The 20,027-nt window shown below is 34.3% G+C and overlaps 2 protein-coding genes across 8 annotated transcripts; one reads left to right on the forward strand and one right to left on the reverse strand.

Moving 5' to 3' along the window:
• Positions 1 to 212: 212 nt before the first annotated feature.
• Positions 213 to 6,554, forward strand: LOC123923546 (NAC domain-containing protein 37). The gene is made up of 3 exons (XM_045976237.1): positions 213 to 654; positions 1,294 to 1,565; positions 5,964 to 6,554. Exons 1-3 carry the CDS (start codon positions 498 to 500, stop codon positions 6,507 to 6,509), a joined length of 975 nt encoding a protein of 324 aa, XP_045832193.1. The 5' UTR covers positions 213 to 497; the 3' UTR covers positions 6,510 to 6,554.
• A 3,776-nt stretch (positions 6,555 to 10,330) lies between these two features.
• Positions 10,331 to 17,751, reverse strand: LOC123920681 (nucleolin-like). Of its 7 annotated transcripts, none has more exons than XM_045972976.1 (12): positions 17,416 to 17,751; positions 13,733 to 14,955; positions 13,559 to 13,648; positions 13,009 to 13,473; positions 12,518 to 12,632; positions 12,260 to 12,436; positions 12,032 to 12,178; positions 11,718 to 11,959; positions 11,509 to 11,599; positions 11,378 to 11,430; positions 11,107 to 11,191; positions 10,331 to 11,019 (listed from the first exon to the last, which is right to left on the reverse strand). In XM_045972976.1, the coding sequence occupies exons 1-11, from the start codon at positions 17,582 to 17,584 to the stop codon at positions 11,123 to 11,125; spliced, it is 2,841 nt and encodes a 946-aa protein (XP_045828932.1). In that variant the 5' UTR covers positions 17,585 to 17,751; the 3' UTR covers positions 10,331 to 11,019; positions 11,107 to 11,122. The 7 variants fall into 7 exon arrangements, with proteins under 7 accessions (XP_045828932.1, XP_045828931.1, XP_045828935.1 ...); XM_045972975.1 differs by having other exon boundaries at positions 11,718 to 12,178; positions 13,733 to 14,134; positions 14,180 to 14,955; positions 17,416 to 17,750; XM_045972979.1 differs by adding an exon at positions 17,070 to 17,157 and having other exon boundaries at positions 11,718 to 12,178; positions 13,733 to 14,952; positions 17,416 to 17,550.
• Positions 17,752 to 20,027: the final 2,276 nt, after the last annotated feature.

The raw sequence follows: 20,027 nt of genomic DNA on the forward strand, positions 1-20,027 counted from the left end.
ACCTAACTCTCATGATTTTGTTCTCTCTACCTATAATCTTTTAATAACCAACCATGGAAGAAAATCATTGTTTCTCAAATTATTCTTTTTTTTGTTTATTAACATGCGCTTATATATTTTTATTCCTTTTTCCAGTTCAAATATTAAATTGTTCAATATTTCTCACACCACCAAAATTTTGCTTATGGTCTCTCATAACACTTTTGCCACCTTTTTCACTACAAGAGAGTGCTTTTATTAATTATTATTTCTTTTTGTTGGGTTTTTTGCCTTTTTAGCTTTTTGCTTCACTTGAATATTATCTCTTTAGTTTCTCTTCACACTCTCTCTATCTTTATCTCTCTCACCTATCTACTATACATACATATTCACACTCACTACCATATTAGAGATATTTCTTTGCAAGAGCTTATAATTATTTATACATGATGAAGAAATTGTATTAATGGTGGTGAATTTGATGCAGCAATATTACCATAATTAATTAATTGCTATATATGATGGAGTCATGTGTCCCACCTGGATTTCGGTTTCATCCAACTGATGGAGAGCTTGTTGGTTACTATCTTAGAAAGAAAGTAGCTTCTCATAAGATTGATCTTGATGTTATCAAAGAGGTCGATTTATATCGTATCGAACCATGGGATCTTCAAGGTAAATTACTAAATATTACACTACGTATATATATATATATATGTGTGTGTGTGTGTGTGTGTGATCAAGTTTTGAATTGCAATCACAATAATGATCGCAAGTTTGCGACTTAATTGTAGTATGGTTGTGGAGACATAAAAAACTATGATGTCGCAATCTAGATCGCAGTCACATAATTTTTCTAAAACTTTATATTTAAAGTGCAATTTAAATTATTAGTAATTCATGATACATACTTCATCAACCCTTGATTAGGGTTTTAAGAGTTAATTTTGTATTGCCCTTTTATTTTTTCCTTGATTAATAGTATACTTAGTAATGAAATATAAGCAAAATTAATTAAGTCATATTTTTTTTAAATGAAATAAAATAATATTAACACCTTCTCCCCTATTTAATGATATAGTATCTAAAACATGATCCATTAATATAACTTCTTATATATATTTCTAATGACCAAATTTATTAGACACATAGGGTAATTTAGCCAATAATATTATAGGCTTAAATTTTTTATGTGATCAATTATTTTTCATAATGTGTGTAATTTGATCAATTGTTGTTTATAATTCAATAATTCTGAATGGAGTATATATCTTGTCAAATTTTATATCTTAATTTGTTTCTTTTTGATTACAGGAAGATGCAGAATTGGGAATGAGGAGCAACATGAGTTTTATTTTTTTAGTCACAAAGACAAGAAATATCCAACGGGGACAAGAACAAACAGAGCTACAATGGCCGGGTTCTGGAAAGCAACCGGAAGAGATAAGTCGGTTTATGAACGAACAAAACTGATCGGAATGAGAAAGACGCTTGTTTTCTATAAAGGAAGAGCCCCTAATGGACAGAAAACTGATTGGATCATGCATGAGTATAGGCTTGAAACAATAGAAAATGCACCTCCACAGGCAAGTATATATATCTTAAACTTATTTCTGTATATAGTATATATAGTTCATTTATATATGTGATGAATTTGAAGAATTAATTAGGTTCAAATTATCCGAGAGCGTTTATATGAAATGACATGAGTCTATTTTAGCTTAACCAAGTCTTGGGTTCAATCTCTAGTTTGTCGCTCATTTGAGTCGCATAAAACTTGAAGAATTAGTCTTCTGCAGTTACGCGCAAAAGATATATATATCTAATTTCTATGGGTTCAAAACTTGATTAATTAGTGACTTTGGTAGCAATTCCCATTCCTATTTGAGGCAAGAAAACAAGGATGTTTTAAGTTGGAGAATGAGCTTGAGTTAATCTATTAATAAAACCATTAATAAAAATATTAATTAACTTTGGCATTTTCACTATAACATGTGTATATTTACTAAGGCACGTACAAACTTTCTTGCTGGTTACTTGAGAACTTTGACCAGCAATGGAAGTCAAAAGTTACTATACTTTCAAAAGTGTATAAACTAATGAGCATCTTCCTTTAACTTTTTTTTCTACATACTTTTCTTGCACCATTTTTTTGCAAGTTCACATCAAGTAAGTAAGGAGTCTTTCTTTAGGTAAAGAAATATCAATATTTTATGTTTGGTAAGCAATTTTTTTTTAAAGGAGTACAAGGGGATCGATGAGTCCAGACCCAACATCATAGCAAGACAAAACTACTCATCTTCTATGAAGGGTTGCAGAAGTATCCCCTAATCATGTGCTCGAAAGTCGGACAAAAGAAAATTTTATATTTTGATGTCAAACACAATGTGGTTTGATTCGTGTGTGTTTTTTGAAAGTTATATATTTTGATGTCAAACTCAAACACAATGTTGTTTGATTTGTGTGAGTATTTCTTTAGATAAATAAATGAAAAATATAGGTAAATATATTAAGAAAACTTGTCACATATAGTATCTATATTTTGGCCTTCAAATTAAGAAAACTTTGTTTCTTTAATAAACTTTGGTTCAAGAGCTTATTGACCCACAAAAAATTTAAATTTTTATAAATCTTGGTGTAAACTATGGGAATGGGAGTTCTTACCTTTGGTAGCCGCTATAATTAGTGATCTCGGCCATTAATCAAGATTACCTATATCGTTAGTAATAGGTTTTATATATATATATATATATATATAGGGGTTTTCTAACTTAGACCATAGTTAGGTCTAAGTTAGCAAGGTGCACCTTTTCAATTGGACCAAAATACCCATTCTTTTTAATTAATTAACCAAAATACCCATTAATAGACGCAGATCCAGTGTCGCGCGCGTACCGAAGGACCATGGTTACAGACTGTTGATTTCCATCAGACAGCCAAGATCTGATCTCATCAAGACTGTCTGATCAATCAGACATCCCAGATCATCCTGATTCATCAGATTTCAGCGCCTGCGCCACACTGGATTACAACCTGGAGAGAGAAAAATTTGCTTTTTAAAAGTAGGACACGTGTCACACAATGGTTGGCTGGGCGTATTTTTGTTCATTTAATACTTTGAACTCAATTATTTCGTTGTAAATTAATTTTTTATTTTTTTATTTTTATACCAAAATTCATAATTTTTTTTTTGTCTACAAATAGAGACTTGGTTCGTTTGATTTGGACACCGAAAAAAAAACGCAATTTTTCACTACGGGTCTGTTTGGTAAAAATAAGCTATAAGCTAGCTGATAGCTTATAGCTGATAGCTGAAAAACTAGCTTATTGAAATTAAAGTGTTTGGTAAAATTAGCTTTTAAAGTGGTTATTAAATATAAAATTACATAATTGATAGTGGATAGTTTATTTTTTAGAGTGGGTAGTTATTAAATTAAAGGGTAAAAATGGAATAAAGTGTAAAAAGCTATAAGCTATAAGCTCAAATGCTATTTGAAATAGCATCTGAAAAAAAGCTATAAGCTAGTACAAAAAGCTTGTTACCAAACACCTCTAATTTTTTGAAACAAGCTTATAAGCTCATATAATAAGCTATAAGCTAGCTTATTTGTGTTACCAAACATATTATACCTTAATCTCATTTTTTGTCTACTAAATACGTTACTTGTGTGTTGTAATTTAACACGCACCACTCAACCAACTCACTGAAACCATTATACCAGGAAAATAGTAGATAATATTCTGGAACTTTTGGTATATTTTATGAAATTTTTGGAGACCTGAAACTATTTTTAGTTAATTAAATGAGATAAAACGGTAATTAAAAACTAATGTTTGCTTCTGAAACCATTTTACTGGTAGAATGGTTGCATATAGTTGTATTCTGAAACCATTTTACTGGTAGAATGGTTTCAATGAGTAATTTATTAATTGTGTTTGCTTCTGAAACCATTTATCTGGTACAATGATTTCAGAGAGTTGTAATCTGAAACCATTTTGCTGGTAGAATGGTTTCAGTAAGTTGATTATTAGTTATTTGCTTCTGAAACCATTTAGCTTGTAGAATGATTGCACATAGTTGTATTCTGAAACCATTTTACTGGTAGAATGGTTTCAGTGAGTAATTTATTAATTGTGTTTGCTTCTGAAACCATTTATCTGGTACAATGGTTTCAGAGAGTTGTAATCTGAAACCATTTTGCTGGTAGAATGGTTTCAGTGAGTTGATGTAAGGTAGTGAAAAATGAGATTAAGGTAGTGAAAAATTGGGTTTTTTTTTCTGTGTCCAAATCAAACGAACCAAGTCTCTATTTGTAGAGAAAAAAAAATTATGAATTTTGGTATAAAAAAAATAAATAAAAAATTAATTGACAACGAAATAATTGAGTTCAAAGTATTAAATGGAAAAAAATCACGCCCAGCCAATCAGACAGCGACACGTGTCCTGCTTTTAAAAAGTAGATTCTTCTCTCTCCAGGCTGTAATCCAGTGTGGTGCACGCGCTGGAATCTGATGGATTCGGATGATCTGGGCTGTCTGATTGATCAGACAGTCTTGATGAGATCAGATCTTGGCTGTCTGATGAAAATCAACGGCCTGTAACCATGGTACTGCGGTACGCGCGCGACACTGGATCCGCGTCCATTGATGGTAATTTGGTTAATTAATTAAAAAGAATGGGTATTTTGGTCCAACTGAAAAGGTGCACCTTGCTAACTTAGACCCAACTGGGTCTAAGTTAGCAGCCCCCATATATATATATATATATATATATATATATATATATATATATATATATATCATTTTCTCTTTGTGCACCAAATAAAGGATTTAAACAAGATATGATAGTTTTATCATATCCTATCGTCTTATCATGCGCACCAAACGGACCATTAATGTAGGATGAAAGTTCTTCTCTTCCTAATTCTATATCATGAATATTTAAATATTCTCAATTATAAAATCTCTTTAATTTAGTGTTGTGTTTTTACTTTCTTGATGAATCATGTTGTATTTTTAATTATGGGAGACATAAAAGGAAAAAGTCAATTCAATCTCCCTCATATCCATACATATAAAGAGGTGTGTCTCAATGCACATATATATGTTATGTAACATTCAAATATTCTCTTAGAGTAAGTAAATTATTCCTTTATAAGAGCAAAAGTTCTTTATAAAAGAACATGTAAGAAACTCAAGTTTATTGTCATTCATTCCTTTAAGGTCAGTTGTATATTTATATTTGATGATCCCCTTTATTAGCCGAATGTATGTTACAGTATGTTTGTTTGACTTATAATTAAATGATTGACTACTATCTACGTACCAAAAAGACTTAAAAGTTTGCAAAAGCTAAAAGGGTACACACGCATAAAAAGATACTCCAAGAACATTATTCAGCTTTTCACATTCAAAACATCATCAATTAGTTGATGACATAGTCAAGTCAAATATCATAGTACTACCTTAGTTCTAAATTTAACTCTCTTTTGGCCAATTAAAAAAAGAGTGAAAAAAACATTTTAATCCTCAAAAATTTCTGACGAGACAATTCAGTCTCCGACAAAAATAAAATTCAAATTAGTTCCTGACATGTTTATATTAAAGACAAACTAATTTCAAATTCGTCATAACACAGGGACTTATTTGTCCCTAAGTATGAAATATCATAGACTAATTTCTAGGTTTTATTTTTCTCAATGACTTAATTGTCCCGTAAAAAAATTGTTAGGGACCAAAATGGGTCTTCGGTCTTAATAAAACAAAGAAAAATGAAGATATAGTTGATTATATTAAATTTATCAACAATCTGTATTGATTTTTTAAATTTTTCTTTCAATTATTAGAGCTCATATTCTTCCTCTTATAATTAATGTTTGTCTTCAATTTTTAAATAATTAGAAATATATAATTTAGTAAAAAAGTAATAATTAATGTATCATATCATATTTTTACCAAAACTAAATTGAGTGTTGCCCTTGCAGGAGGAAGGTTGGGTTGTATGCAAAGCATTCAAGAAAAAAACCAATGTCCAAACAAAGGCTAATGAAAGATGGGATCAACAAACAAGTGGCATTATCTCAAAGGTAGACCCTATTCATGACCTTACCTTATGTCAACCTCATAGGATTCCACCTCAAAATTTCATGTACAAACAAGAGATAGAAGCAGATAATGCCATATTAAGCTTCATGCATTCAGAACATTTGTTACCTCTTCCTCATCTAGAATGTCCCTCTATGGCAAAGAGACAAAACACAATGTCAATAATATCTGAAAATAACATTAACAATAATGATTTTCAAAATGGATTATTGTCCAACATTAACAAAACGGAGAAAGTGACTGATTGGAGGGCTTTAGATAAGTTTGTGGCTTCTCAATTGAGTCAAGAAGATCATAGGCATGACACAAGCTCAGATATGTCATTGTTGCTACTTCAAAGTAGTAGAGATGAAGAGAACAAGTTAAGCTCATTTTTAAGTACAAGCTTAGATTGTGATTTTGGGATATGTGTATTTGAACATTAAATGCATATAGAATACAAGGGATTAATTAACTTTGCTGCATTTGTAGTACTATATGAATATGAATGTTTGGCTGATGTTTTGAGATGATATATAATAATATAATATGGTTTGCTGCTAAGTGCGCTCTTATTCTTTCGTTGCATTAAGGAGTGAAAATTTCTCATCCCACCTACCCACTTTCTCACCCACCTCCTGGAAATTCCATTTTTGCCCTTGGTCAAAAAATTCGGAACGCATTTTCCGAATTTTTTTAGTTCAAATTTGGAAAAAATTCGGAAAACACATTCCGAAGTTGTTTTTATAAGCAAAACAAATTCGGAAAACGCGTTCCGAATTTTTTGATCAAGGGCAAAAATGAAAAAACAGGGGGTGAGTGAGAAAGTGGATAGGTGGGATGAGAAATTTTCTTAAGGAGTTGTGACAGCCCCCCATTTTTATGGACTTTTGGTGAGTTTTTGGACTTTTGGTGGGTCCATGTGTTGTCTAGCATGCGTTGTGCAAATTTGCACCACCATGGCTCTTGCTCACCATGCTTTTGACACAATCCGATAAGTTTATTCTGTTTCTTTTATCCTTCTTTGATTTCTTGTAAGAATTCCTTTCATCCAATTCCAAGAAGATTAATCATTTGGTGGTAGCTACTAATGGACCAAATGGTCCAATTGGTCTCCCATTTGAATATGTCTGCATGCATGACCAAAAATGTCATGAAACTTTTCCCTCCATACTTTTGACGTAAAAGTGTATGAAATTTCCGGTGGAAGTGATAATTAAATAAAACTTTTCTAATACCAAAACAAAAAAGCTTTTCTGACGTAGTCTATCGATTTCTTTTACGAGCAAAATGAATGGAAAAATTTCTCCATGCGTCTTGTTTATACAGTTTTGCAACGACAGTATTGAGTTTTTTATGTTGGCTACATTTTGGAAAAACATATTTTAGCCAAGTATTGAAACATATGTGCATACATCAAGTGTTGAGACAGATGTACATACAGATGGAACTACATACACCTGTGTAGTCTGACTGCGCGTCAGCTAGCGTTATATTTTTAATGCAATGTTTCGAAGATTTGCTTGAAGAATTGTTTCGTGCTTACTTATACAACAAGGCGCACGTGGTTTATTAGTCTTCAGAAGGAGGCTGTATTAGGTTACTTGGACCTCAAGTATTATACAAAATTAAGGAATCAAAGATTTAATTTTATAATATAACCTCCGAAGGTTTTCTTGGAGCAGAAGATTAATGGTTTAAGGCCCACGAAAGTTCTGCTATATAAAGGGTGCTGCTAACCCTATTTTACTCACCGAAACTAGAATCAAAATAGAATATCAAAGATGTAGTCTTTTAGGGTTTCGTGTCTTTAAGCCACTCTCTAGGAGAGTTGGTGTAAGTGAACCACTCGGGTTGTGAGATAGTCACGTGTCCTCACTCAGAAACTTGTAGGTAATGAATTGAGTAGTGTACTTGGAGGAAGCTTTTAAGCAACTCCAAATTGTGAACTTAGTCAAGGGTGTTGGCTAGGTATTAGTTTCATGGAAGTGTGTCTTCTTGTTTATTCAGAATTGTTCTGTTGATCCAATCGCTGTCTGTGATTGAAGAGAGAGTTGAGGAGGGCCTCATACCTAGGTGAGTCTTAGGTAGAAAGTATAGCACGGATAGTGATTAAGTAAGAAGATCGTAAACGAGGAGTTTGTTGTGTGGTCTTCGAATTGATACTATTTAGTGGACTTTATCCCTGGTTTGGTATGCCCCAAGAGTAGACTGTTATGCTGAACTAGGTTAACAATTCTGCGTGTTGTTTATGTTTTTCAGTATCTGTTTTTAATGACTTGCTTTATTGTTCTTTCTACAAGTGTGCGAACAAGTGTTGACACACTTTACTATGTGTCAAAAATTTCACATAGAATGACCTTTCATTCAGATTACTATGCGGCCACGTGGAATTTCTTTTTGTTCTGTAATTTACATCACTTCGATTTTTTTAAAAAAAATATTTATATCACTTTGTTTAGGGGTGGGCAAAAAAAACCAAAACCCAAACCAAACTGCCAAATTAAACTGAACCATAACTAACGGTTTTAAAACTGAACTGAAACAGTTCGGTTCAATTCATAGTTATCAATTTGGTTCGATTCGGTTTGATTTAATGGTTCAGTTATTTTTAGTGAAAAATTACTTATGATTTGGTTCAAAACCATAAAACCGAACCACTTTAACAGTTCAGTTTGGTTCAGTTCAAAAGACAAACAGTTTAATTCGGTTCGGTTACTGTGAATTTTGAAAACAATTTGGTTCAGTTCGATTCGGTTTTTCCCAAAACCGAACCATGCCCACCCCCTAACTTTGTTGATAGTATTATTTGCAGTACCTTTCTGGTACTCAATACACATTTTGCAAATTAAATGTGATTTTGCAGCCTAAAAAACACTTATGCAACCATCGGTTATTCTAATGCATATACCAAACACAAGAAAATAGAGTCATATATTAATTGTTCATCATAGAAATTAGTATGACTACTAGATCCTATGATTATCAATAATGAACATATTTTCCTATGGCACCCTATAATTTGCTTTAATAGATAAAATGTTAAAATTAATACTTAGTAACACCCCGCCAAATATCTATCGGACCTATATGATTTGGTGGAACTCATGTTAATTTTAATCAATCAAAAAGTGTGTTAAAAAGTGTATTGTTAGACCTCGAATTTTATTTATAGTAGTAATTACTAAAGGACAAAAGGAAGAAAAACAAGTTTTGTCCACAAGATTGATATTTATATACACACACATACATACATAAAAATGTGTTCAATATACATCATATATTCAGGACATTTTTCAATACAGCAGCAGCATCTTGTCTTTACCAAAGCTCGGCACACTACATAATTTGATAACATCACAAACATCATGTTTGAAAAAAAGATTAAAGAAAGGAATGCAAACTACCTTGAATAATTTACATAGCCTAACTATTCTAAAACTGAGAAATGACAATATTATGCATGACTAGCAAAACCTATGCACACTTAACATCTACAATCCAAGTCTTATTCCTAAGTCTGAGGGTAACGTTTGAAATATTAGGCGACCTTCATTGTTTTTGAACAATTATTATCTCTGATTAAATTACATCAAACCTTTTTTTTTTTGACGTAAAATTACATCAAACCTTGAACTCTTACTTATGACAGACAAAATGAGCTAGGGATTCTCTACCTTTCCATCCTCTACTTTTGGTAACTTCTCTATCTATCTATCTCTTAACCGAACACTCTCATCCAAATAATTTTATTCAATCACCAATTTTTCTCCTGAATACACCACCAAATTTGGAAGGTAGAGAATCATTTCTGGTATGACATGGTCAGTAAATATTCAAGAAACATGTCCTAGTCCTTGCTAGATCTCAGAGTAGGATACCTATCAAGTTGCACCCACCACCTACCTATTACACACTAAAGAAAGAAATCTAAGAAAACCACAAAGAGAACAACCTAGTAATCTTAAATCACGAGATGAATAACAAAATATTTCCACAACTCCATTTGATTGGAGGTTCACTATATGCTTCACAGAACCATCCAAAACTAATTTCAATGACAGTTAAGGTTAATACATCCTAAGATGCACACACCACCAGACACTCTCACTCCACACCAAGTGATTTCATTCTTAAACAATACTAAATGGTAGATCAGAAATTAAAACAAAATGGAGATCTCGTTAAATTAACCATTACTTGGCATCATAAGGAACTAAATCAATCAAATAGTTTTCTCCAAAACCATAACAGCATCTAAACACCATTCCATTGAAAGCCAGCCTTATCTTCCATAAATTCAATAAACAAATAGTTTTCCATACAAAGGATGCTTTGGTAGGGGCAAAAAATATTCAAAAGGATCCTACCCAACGAAAGAACTCCAAAAATATGGTAAGGCTTTATGTTTAGGCCATACTATAGCTTCTAATCATGAAAGCAAGCAGTAAGCAAATTCTCCAGAACCTTCATAAGAACTGCAAAAGCCTCGCCATATGCATATTCAAATATCACACCTTGCCTATCACTTAAAAGATAAATCTATCACCTGGAAGATTTAGATTTTGGTAGTCCTATAGACTTTCCAGTTTCCAATCACCAAAAATATACTTGATTGGTCATAACTCATAAGTACATTGTACATTCACAAAGCATCCTCATAAATCAGTCCCTGGTCATGTCATACCTAAGTCAACGAATGCAATCTAGCCTATTCCACTTAAATCTTATAGATATACCTTCTCCTCCAAGACCTGAGAGACAACCTACCCCACACAGTTAAATAACTAAGTCTATACCCCCCTTTATGATCTAATAGATAAATAGAAACAAAACAGATGGAATAGGAATAAGAGAGAAGTGTATATAAAATAAAAAACGCAACTTCAAAATTGCATATTTGAGAGGCCGCATTGCTCATAATTGAAGATGCTGGTCTGTCTGTTCCAGATACACCTAAACATGATTTAGGTGCCACAACATTAGGAGAAAACAATCCACTGCAGCAAGTTAAAATATAAAATTCATGAAAGTAATCCTTACCAAAAGGTTCTTGACACTAATAGTAGTGTCTGTGTCCATGTGGGCCATCGCATCCATTAAAAGATGAGTATGGACCTCCACCATGCTGCAACACGAATATACACATCAATAATAATAATAATAATAATAATAATAATAATAATAATAATAATAATAATAATAATAATAATATAATAATAATAATAATAATAATTATTATTATTATTATTATTATTATTATTATAATTATATATACTGAAAAATAAAAATAAGTTAAATAATGTTCACTCACATTAGAACCATAATAGTCCTGTGGGTACGGTCTGCTGCCAGCCCCAGCATAATCTACATATCAAAAAGTGTTATCAAGAATACAACCATACAATAGATAAGTAGGAAAGAAAAGGGAAGTAAAGTTAAGACCATGGTAACGAGTTCCGTGAAACATAGATGGATCTGCATAATCAAATCGGGGGCGAAGTCTATTGGGCCCCATGTAATCAGGTTCAGGGTCCTTAGAAACAGAAGTACAATTAAAACTAATTAGTATTTTCCAGGTGTCTTTGGAGTTTTAACATATTTGTATAAGTAGAAAATGCACAAGTAGGAAACATAAAAAATAAAAATCTTACAGTCATATAAAGTGGACGTTTGATTCCACGCATATTGTCATCATATAGATATGGATCATCAACATGCCTTCCCATAAAAGGCATGTCAAACTGTCCACCTGGAGAGTATGGCCTTCTTGGAGGTATAGGCTCACCAGGGCCTCCATCAGGGATACCATAAAACTGTCCACCTGGAGAGTAGGGCCTTCTTGGAGGAATAGGCTCACCAGGGCCTCCATCAGGGATACCATAAAACTGTCCACCTGGAGAGTAGGGCCTTCTTGGAGGAAAAAGCTCACCGGGGCCTCCATCAGGGATACCATAAAACTGTCCACCTGAAGAGTAGGGCCTTCTTGGAGGAAGAGGCTCACCGGGGCCTCCATCAGGGATACCATGCCATGCTCTATCATGATAATGTCTAGATGGACCAACAAATGGAGCACCACCTCGACTACCTGCATAATATCCACCCCTCATAGCTCCTGCTTGACATCAATGCACTGATATATCATAATTTGTAATAAACTTCAACTCAAAATATAGCTAAAAGCTCGACAAACTACCTCGTGGACCAAATTGCCACTGATGAAAATCCGGATGCATACTAAAATCAGGGTCATCCGGAAAACCCATTCTTCCAATTTGACTGCGCACCCCATGATGATAGAAACCCCTGCCCCTGTTGAAATTTCCCCTGTTGTTGAGCAGCTGTCTTCCGCGCCCACGCCCAAAACCCCTTTCTGTAGAAATTGTGTTCGGATAATTCAGAACAATGTCAAAAATATAAGGTTTCAAGTTGGAAAGAGAAAAAAGTTGTTTACCAGATCTTGGGTAGGCTTCACTCCTAGCCTGACCAATGCGGAGGTCACCGCACATGCCACCTTTAACAGCCTGCATTTTAGGCAAAGGTTTTGAAAGCCTAGCACTCACTTTTATCTGAAAAACGTGGCAAAAATTATGAGCTCTATTTAACAAAAGTACAGGCCAACCAGATCAGGTCAAAACAAAAAGAATATAAATTACTATAATACAAAAATTAAGCCTACAATACTGTTAAGGTGAAAAAAAAACAAGCTTTTGAGGAAAGACAGAGGGGAAAGAGAGAAAGAAGGAAATCAATTAAGTGGAAATTCCTTTTCAAACCTCTATTATTTTTATAAAAAGAAAAGAATAATATTAAAATTAATAGCATTCCACTCTGCCCCGTATTACTGAAAATTCTTTAAAATAAAACACAGTAGGGAAAGCAAAGGAAACAAGAGAATAATTCTTTCAAAATGTAAAACCACAGTGAAGGCAAAAGATTATATACCTCTGATTTCCCATCTCCCAATTCTGATTTATTTACACCGTCAACACAAGCTAAAGCAGCTTCATGTGTGGAAAAATCGACAAATCCATAATCCTTCCTCTTAGCTGTGGCCATATTCCTTGACAAAACAATTCTTACAATTTCACCATACGATTTCAATAGCTCCCTCACATGATCTTCGTCCCAGTCAAGAGGGAGACCGTTAATAAACACAGACTTGACTTGTGCCATTATCTCTGAGTCTGGTTCATGTATCGGTTCGGCAAAGGCTACCTTAGCAGTTCGCTCAGCATGACCAAAGATGACATCAGGCTTTTGAAGCCTCTTGTATGCCAGCATGGCATCAGCATGACAAGAAAACTCAAGGAATGCAAAACCCCGGCTCAAGCCTTCATGTTGAACATCTGGTACAACTGTAATGCTTTCAACTCCTTCTACACCATAATCCTTCAGCTTCTGTTTAATCTGTAACCCATGCATTACACATGAGATAACAAACCAGGCTAGTAAATATATTATCACAACTGAAAAAAAACTGCTACACACTTACATCTTCTTTTGTCCATGTATTGCAAATATTTCCTAAGAATAATGTGTCATTATCCTCACTAGGTGCGGTGCCACATCGTTTTCCATGTATCTGTAAAAAATGGGAGGTCAAACAACAATGCAAAGACTCGGGAGTACAACATCAAGGAAATTAACAATAAGAACAGAAACGTACAACAGGGTTCTTCATTTCAGACAAAGCTTTATTTGCATGCTCCTTACTAGCAAACTTTACAAAAGCATAGACCTTATTTTTATTTGTTGAAGAATTTTTATGCAACCTGACTTCCACTATCTCCCCAATCCTCTGAAAAACCTTTCTCAGATCTTCCTCTGTAGCCTCACGATCCAATCCACCAACAAATATCTCATGCTCTTTCATAATCTTTCGCTCCTTTGCAACGGCTTCAAATTCCATATGCTCTTCATCCAATGTCTCAGTTTCTTTGGGCGGTTCCTCCAGATCTTCTTCTGGATCTTCCTCTAGATCTTCCTCCTCAAGCTCCACCCTCCCTTGTTCTCCAAGATCTATTAATTCATCACTCTTTGGCCCTTCAACACCATAATTTTTGGGATCAACATCTTTTTGCAGCTGGACTTGTACTTCTACACTAGAGTGCTCTTCATGTCCAATAATGTTTGTTTCCTCTCCTTTTGCTATTTCTATCTCCTCTACTTTAAACTCTTCCTTTCTTTTCTCTCCTTCATGTTCTTTCAACTCTTCTTTTTCTTTCTCTCCTACTGGTTCTTTTAACACTTCCTTTCCTTTCTCTTCTTTATGCTCCTTCAACTCTTCTTTTCCTTTCTTTGCTTCCTGTTCTTTCAGCTCTTTCTGTCCTTTTTCTCCTTCCTGTATATGATACTCTTCCATTTCCTTATCTCCTCCCTGTTCTTTCAACTCTTCCTTTCCTTTTTCTCCATCCTGTGCTTTCAACTCTTCCTTTCCTCTCTCTCCCACACTCAACTCTTCCTCTTTCAACTCTTCACCTCCCTCCTTTGCACCAGTATAATCTTCATTATCGTTCACAGATATATTGAGGTCCACAACGGTGCAACCCGGTTGTTTAAAAGAAAGAGAAGCATCCTGAGAAACAACTGGTTCGACGTCTTCCATGCTCTTTCCCTTTTCGACCAATTCACAAACTTTTCCAACAACAGGTTCATCCACTTCCATGGGCTTCTGTTCCCCCTCTTTCTCACTCTCAATATTATCTACATCAATGTCCTTAACATTTCCAGCTTCTTCCACTCTCTCTGCTGCCTCATGATCATCTACAACTGTAGTTTCAACAACTTCAGCCTCCAATTGCTCTTCCACATTTGGAGTGTCGGTAACCATTTTTGTTCTCGGTTTCGTTGGTGTTTTCCTCTTTACAGATAATAAGTTCTGCTTCTCTACTACACAATCAATAAAATAACATATCAAAACAAAAAACAATACTCAATACTCTCAAATAGAATATGTTAAGAATAATGGTGATTAGCTAGTATCTTCCATTAGTTAGTTAGAGTTTATATTAGTTTGTTAGAGTTTGTTATTAGGTGGTTAGTTAGTTAACCCCTAAATTGCTCTATATAAGAGCTACCATTGTATCATTTTCACTATCTTTTATCAAATATGAATCCTTATGATTTTTACTATCATGAAGACTTTCTAAAGTTTTCTCCATGTTCTCCAAACCATGGAAATCTTAACATGGTATCATCGCCTCGGTTTCGATCACCGAGAATCCGTCCCGCTTCCGCCATTGTACCGGTACCGGAGAATTCCTCCATTGCATATCACAAAGAAATTTACACTGTACTTTTTGATCCACCTTCATTTCTAATGGTTCACTCCATTTTTTGTCACTTGTGGAAGAAATCAAAGATAGAGAAGAAATTCTTGCCACTTCCTCCACTGCGAACTTCAATCTATATTCAAGAACCTTCCTGCAATTCAATTTCAGAAGCAGAAGATGAAATTTCAAGTTCCTCAGCCTGTGTTCTTGAATCAATTACATCAGATAGCAGTTTCAATTTCAGTTTTGGTAATTTTCATTCTGAAAGCATTCCAATCAAGTTGATCAAAGCCGTTGAACCACAGATTGAAGGATGCGCGATCAAGATTGGGGAAATTGCATGTTCCCTTGCCTCCTTCAACATATCTGAAACATCACAATCCATGAATACAACAATGAAGGTTAAAGAATTAGAGAAGAAGAAACCTATTGTGAAATTGAGCATTCCTTCAACATTTGTTGAATATTCTTCTGAATTGATCAAGAAATCGATGGAGATCATCCATGAGGTTGATTCCTTTTGCAACAAAATTCGCTCCATCACCTCCTGTGTTAGTCATGCTCTTGAGGATACGGTTCGTTTTAATCTCAATCTCGTTTCGTTATACATGTGCTCCTTGCTTCACCGCGTCAACAACACAATTCTCACTGTCGAAACGGTTTTCGATCCCGGCGGTGGAGTTGAACCTCTTTCCGTCACAACGTTTGGTGGTACGATAACCTTGATATCTTCTCTGCTGTTAATTTTTCGTTTGATTATCGTCTTAGCTGTTGAATTTTCCGGTGAATTCGCCGTCACTGTTTTTGATCCCGGTGGAAATCGTCTGATCAGTTTGATGCGTTCAATTAGTTTGTTACTGTCACAATCCCTCCAGAAACAACGGAATGCTTCAAGAGAGGGAAGGCTTGAATTCCTTATTTGTTTTGGCCCTGGATCGTTTTCTCTCCTGTTTAAGCAAATTCTGATGGTGGATGCTTGTGGCAGTGAAGAGTGTGTCAGAGTATTGATTCCGGTGAAAATCGCCGCCGCCGCTCACCGTGAATTCACTAGCGTCGTTCATTGTTACAAAAGGGATGTGAACAGAAAATTGATGTTGAATCGCAACTGCAAATCTGATTATTCGAAAATAACATCGAAGCATTGCGTTATGCACAGGTCTGCTGGAAGAGCTTGAAACGACGTCAGAAGCTGCGTTTTGAGCAAAAACACTGCGTTTGAATTTTAGAAGTTTTTTTGCTTCCAGTAGCTGATGGAGAACTGTTTTGTTCTATTGGGCCTGGGTCTAAAACCTTGTTGAACTGCAGTCTGGGCCTCTCATACTTTCCTACCAATTCTATGTTTTTTTGTTGCTAGTTTACCCTCATTTCTCCATTAGTTACTATAGTATAGTTAATCATTTGTATTTTCATTGTGATTCAAACTCAAATTGGAAAATTTTCCATTGTTGAGTTTGAGGGAGGATGTTAAGAATAATGGTGATGAGCTAGTATCTTCCATTAGTTAGTTAGAGTTTATATTAGTTTGTTAGAGTTTGTTATTAGGTGGTTAGTTAGTTAGTTAACCCCTAAATTGCTCTATATAAGAGCTACCATTGTATCATTTTCACTATCTTTTATCAAATATGAATCCTTATGATTTTTACTATCTTGAAGACTTTCTAAAGTTTTCTCCATTTTCTCCAAACCATGGAAATCTTAACAGAATCATCAAAATTACAAACATGAACATACCGCAAGAGTAGTAAATCCTCTCACGTTGCATGTCATGTAGAAATTTTAGGTCTATGTCTTCACTATTCACTATTGAGCAGCTAAGTTCCTATCAAAATCAATCAATATTTAGACCTAACAAGTTCATCTGAAATTCCACAACGTGAAAAGATTCATTGATTCGTAATTTCAAAGAAATTACTACAGTAACTCAACAATACCAAATTGATGCGTCATAGTTTATTAATGCGGCATAAAAACACGAAATCTTGATTATGAGGTTTTCGTTCAATTTGTGTTCGCATCGAAAATTCAAAACAATTTCAGAAACGAATGAGAGAGAAAGAGAGGGGGAAAAAGAACTTACGAGATTGATCCGGATCGGTTGCGGGCGATGTTTCCAGCTTCTTAGCGTTTCTGACTTTGGACGTAAATGCGCGCTTTGCGGCGGGAGATACTCCGGCGGATTTTATCGCCGGCGGTGACTTTTTAGGGATTGTGGATTTGGAAGATGAATCAGCATTTCGAGTTCTCATGACGAATATTGAATATATAGTGAGTAATCTATTGAATGAGAATTGAACCTGTGTATTCAAACTGAAGTGAAATGAGAAATGTGAAATTTCAGATTTTCTAGCTTGGTAATGTGGTGCGAGGAGGTGAGAAATGAGAACAGTGAACCGGGATGAATTGCACAGCAAAACGACATCGTTTCTTTGCTAGTTATATACTAGTTACAAAAACCCGTGCAATGCACCAGACAAGGATAATTTTTGGCAAAATTACACTACAGATCCTTTATCTTATTTTTTTGTAACACTTTGGTCTTTTATCTTTTTTTTGTAACAATTTGGTCCTTTATCTTTTTTTTTGTAACACTTTGGTACTTGTCTTATTTATTTATAAAAAATAAAGAACCACAATGTTACTGTTGGTGTTTTAAAGTTTGGCCTCATTTTGCTAAAACAAATGATCAAGTCAGATGGGGAGCAGAATGCTTCAACATTGGATACCACATCCAGTGGGCCGGGCCTGTTATCATTAAATCTCGCGCCTTACTCTATAAAAGGAATCCACGTGATTTTACTTGTATGGCAAGCAGCGCCTTTCCTAATGCTCCAGAAGGCGGCCATAACCTAGTTTTGTTTCAGAAAGAATCTCTTATTTATGGAAACAAAACATTTGCTCGAAGAATATTCCTTGAAGGAACTTTCGGACCTGATACAAGTTTGAAGCCCAATTCAAGACCTAGCCCATGCTAGTTGCTCAGGTTATTAATAGGGTGACTGAACCCTTGTGGAAACCACTGAAGCCGTTATTGAATTTCACAAAGCGTGTGTTTAGGTTTTAGTGTGTACTGTTTTTCTTGTGCTTGTATCTCCTTGATGCAAGTCTGAGAATTGTTTTATTGTGTTGTAATATCTCTGGAGCTTCTAAGCAAGGAGATAGTGTGTCAAGTATTCCCAAGCTTTTAAGCACGGAATAGCTATGTTTTAGGAAGTGTGATTTCATATCAATTATCTGTGTTGTGTAAACGATCACAGAGTCTGTGGTCAAGAGGAGGTGAGCGGAGGTTCTCATACCTAGGTGTGTCTTAGGTAGAATATAGCACGGGTGGTGATTAGGTGAGAAGTCATAAACTGGAAGTTTAGTGAGGGCTTCAAACTAATACTGTCATAGTGGATTCACTCCTGGATTGGTATCCCCCAGAGTAGGCTTATGCTGAACTGGGTTAACAAATTACTGTGTTAATTTATTTTCAGCTTGTTAAGTTTATTATTCATTTTGTATGCGCTGTTGGATGTTGGATCATTCACGCATTAAAAGTGTATTACAGTGGTGAAGCATCGTGTTCAACATCGTGTTACTAGTGTGCCAGAATTTCAGTTACAAATAGAAAAAGATAAAGGACCAAACTGTTACAAAAAAGGGACTAAAGTGTTACAAATAAAAAAAATAAAGAACTAAAATGTTACAAATAAAAGATAAAGGACCAAAGTGTTACAAAAAAAAGATAAAGGACCAAAGTGTTACAAAAAAATAAAATAAAAGATCTGTAGTGTAATTTTGCCATAATTTTTTATGATAATAATCTTGTCATAATAATATTATATTGATAGTTGTAATTTATTTCGGAAACATAAACTAATACATTTAAATTTCAAACCAACATAATATAAATGTAACATACCACATATGATAATCATAGTTCTTTTGACAAATATATACGACAATAATAGTTGAATACAAATATTACATTTGAAAAAACGACATTTTGTTACACAAACAAAACATTTACCGCTACGTAAATTCGTGTGAAAATCAAAATAAACGCCACCAAAATACACATGAGTCAACCTTGTGGCTAGAAATTATACCCTTAAGATCGATAAATGGGATGATCAAGGTTCGAACCTCAGCCCCTGCATATTATATAATGCAATGTCTTAGCTTAAAATGAACAAAACTGCAACTTTGTGAGATAAACAAATTGCTTCTTTAATCTCATGGTAAAATCCAAATGCTTACACCAAAAACTGGATAAGCACTTATGGTCTAGTTTTGCATGGTAGTCAAAAAAAAGTGATCACCTAATATATTAATAGCCTAAAGGTAAATATATTGATTTATACTAAATAAAAATAATCAAACATTATCATAAGTCACTTAATAATAATTAATTAAAGAAACTAAACATGTTTGCTCCTACTGCAATGCAACTCATCTATGTACCTACATCTCAATTGGATTCGATTGTTATTCATTTGATTATCAACAAAAGCATTGTTCACTTCACATGCAATATAAGAATAAGAACAAAAATTACGTAGGAAAAGAATCAGTAACGCTCAGTATACATAGGAAAAAAAATTAGTTAAGTTCAACAGACAAATCATGTTTCTGGTGCTCAATACATTACATATAAATGAAATTTAAGACATTGTGAATACAATGAATAAGAAAAAAGAATGAACAAAA

This window comes from Trifolium pratense, linkage group LG4 (assembly GCF_020283565.1).
Source record: "Trifolium pratense cultivar HEN17-A07 linkage group LG4, ARS_RC_1.1, whole genome shotgun sequence".
Taxonomy (NCBI): Eukaryota; Viridiplantae; Streptophyta; class Magnoliopsida; order Fabales; family Fabaceae; genus Trifolium; species Trifolium pratense.

Bases quoted from the DNA above. Each gene is read 5' to 3' on its own strand.
- LOC123923546 (XM_045976237.1), top strand. From the start codon at position 498: ATGATGGAGTCATGTGTCCCACCTGGATTTCGGTTTCATCCAACTGAT. The intron at 655-1,293 runs GTAAATTACTAA...TTTTGATTACAG, and splicing joins CGAACCATGGGATCTTCAAG to GAAGATGCAGAATTGGGAAT. The intron at 1,566-5,963 runs GCAAGTATATAT...TTGCCCTTGCAG, and splicing joins TAGAAAATGCACCTCCACAG to GAGGAAGGTTGGGTTGTATG.
- LOC123920681 (XM_045972973.1), bottom strand. From the start codon at position 17,584: ATGAGAACTCGAAATGCTGATTCATCTTCCAAATCCACAATCCCTAAA. The intron at 14,956-17,415 runs GTAAGTTCTTTT...TTGATTGTGTAG, and splicing joins AACCGATCCGGATCAATCTC to TAGAGAAGCAGAACTTATTA. The intron at 13,474-13,558 runs GTAAGTGTGTAG...CATGGGTTACAG, and splicing joins ATACATGGACAAAAGAAGAT to ATTAAACAGAAGCTGAAGGA.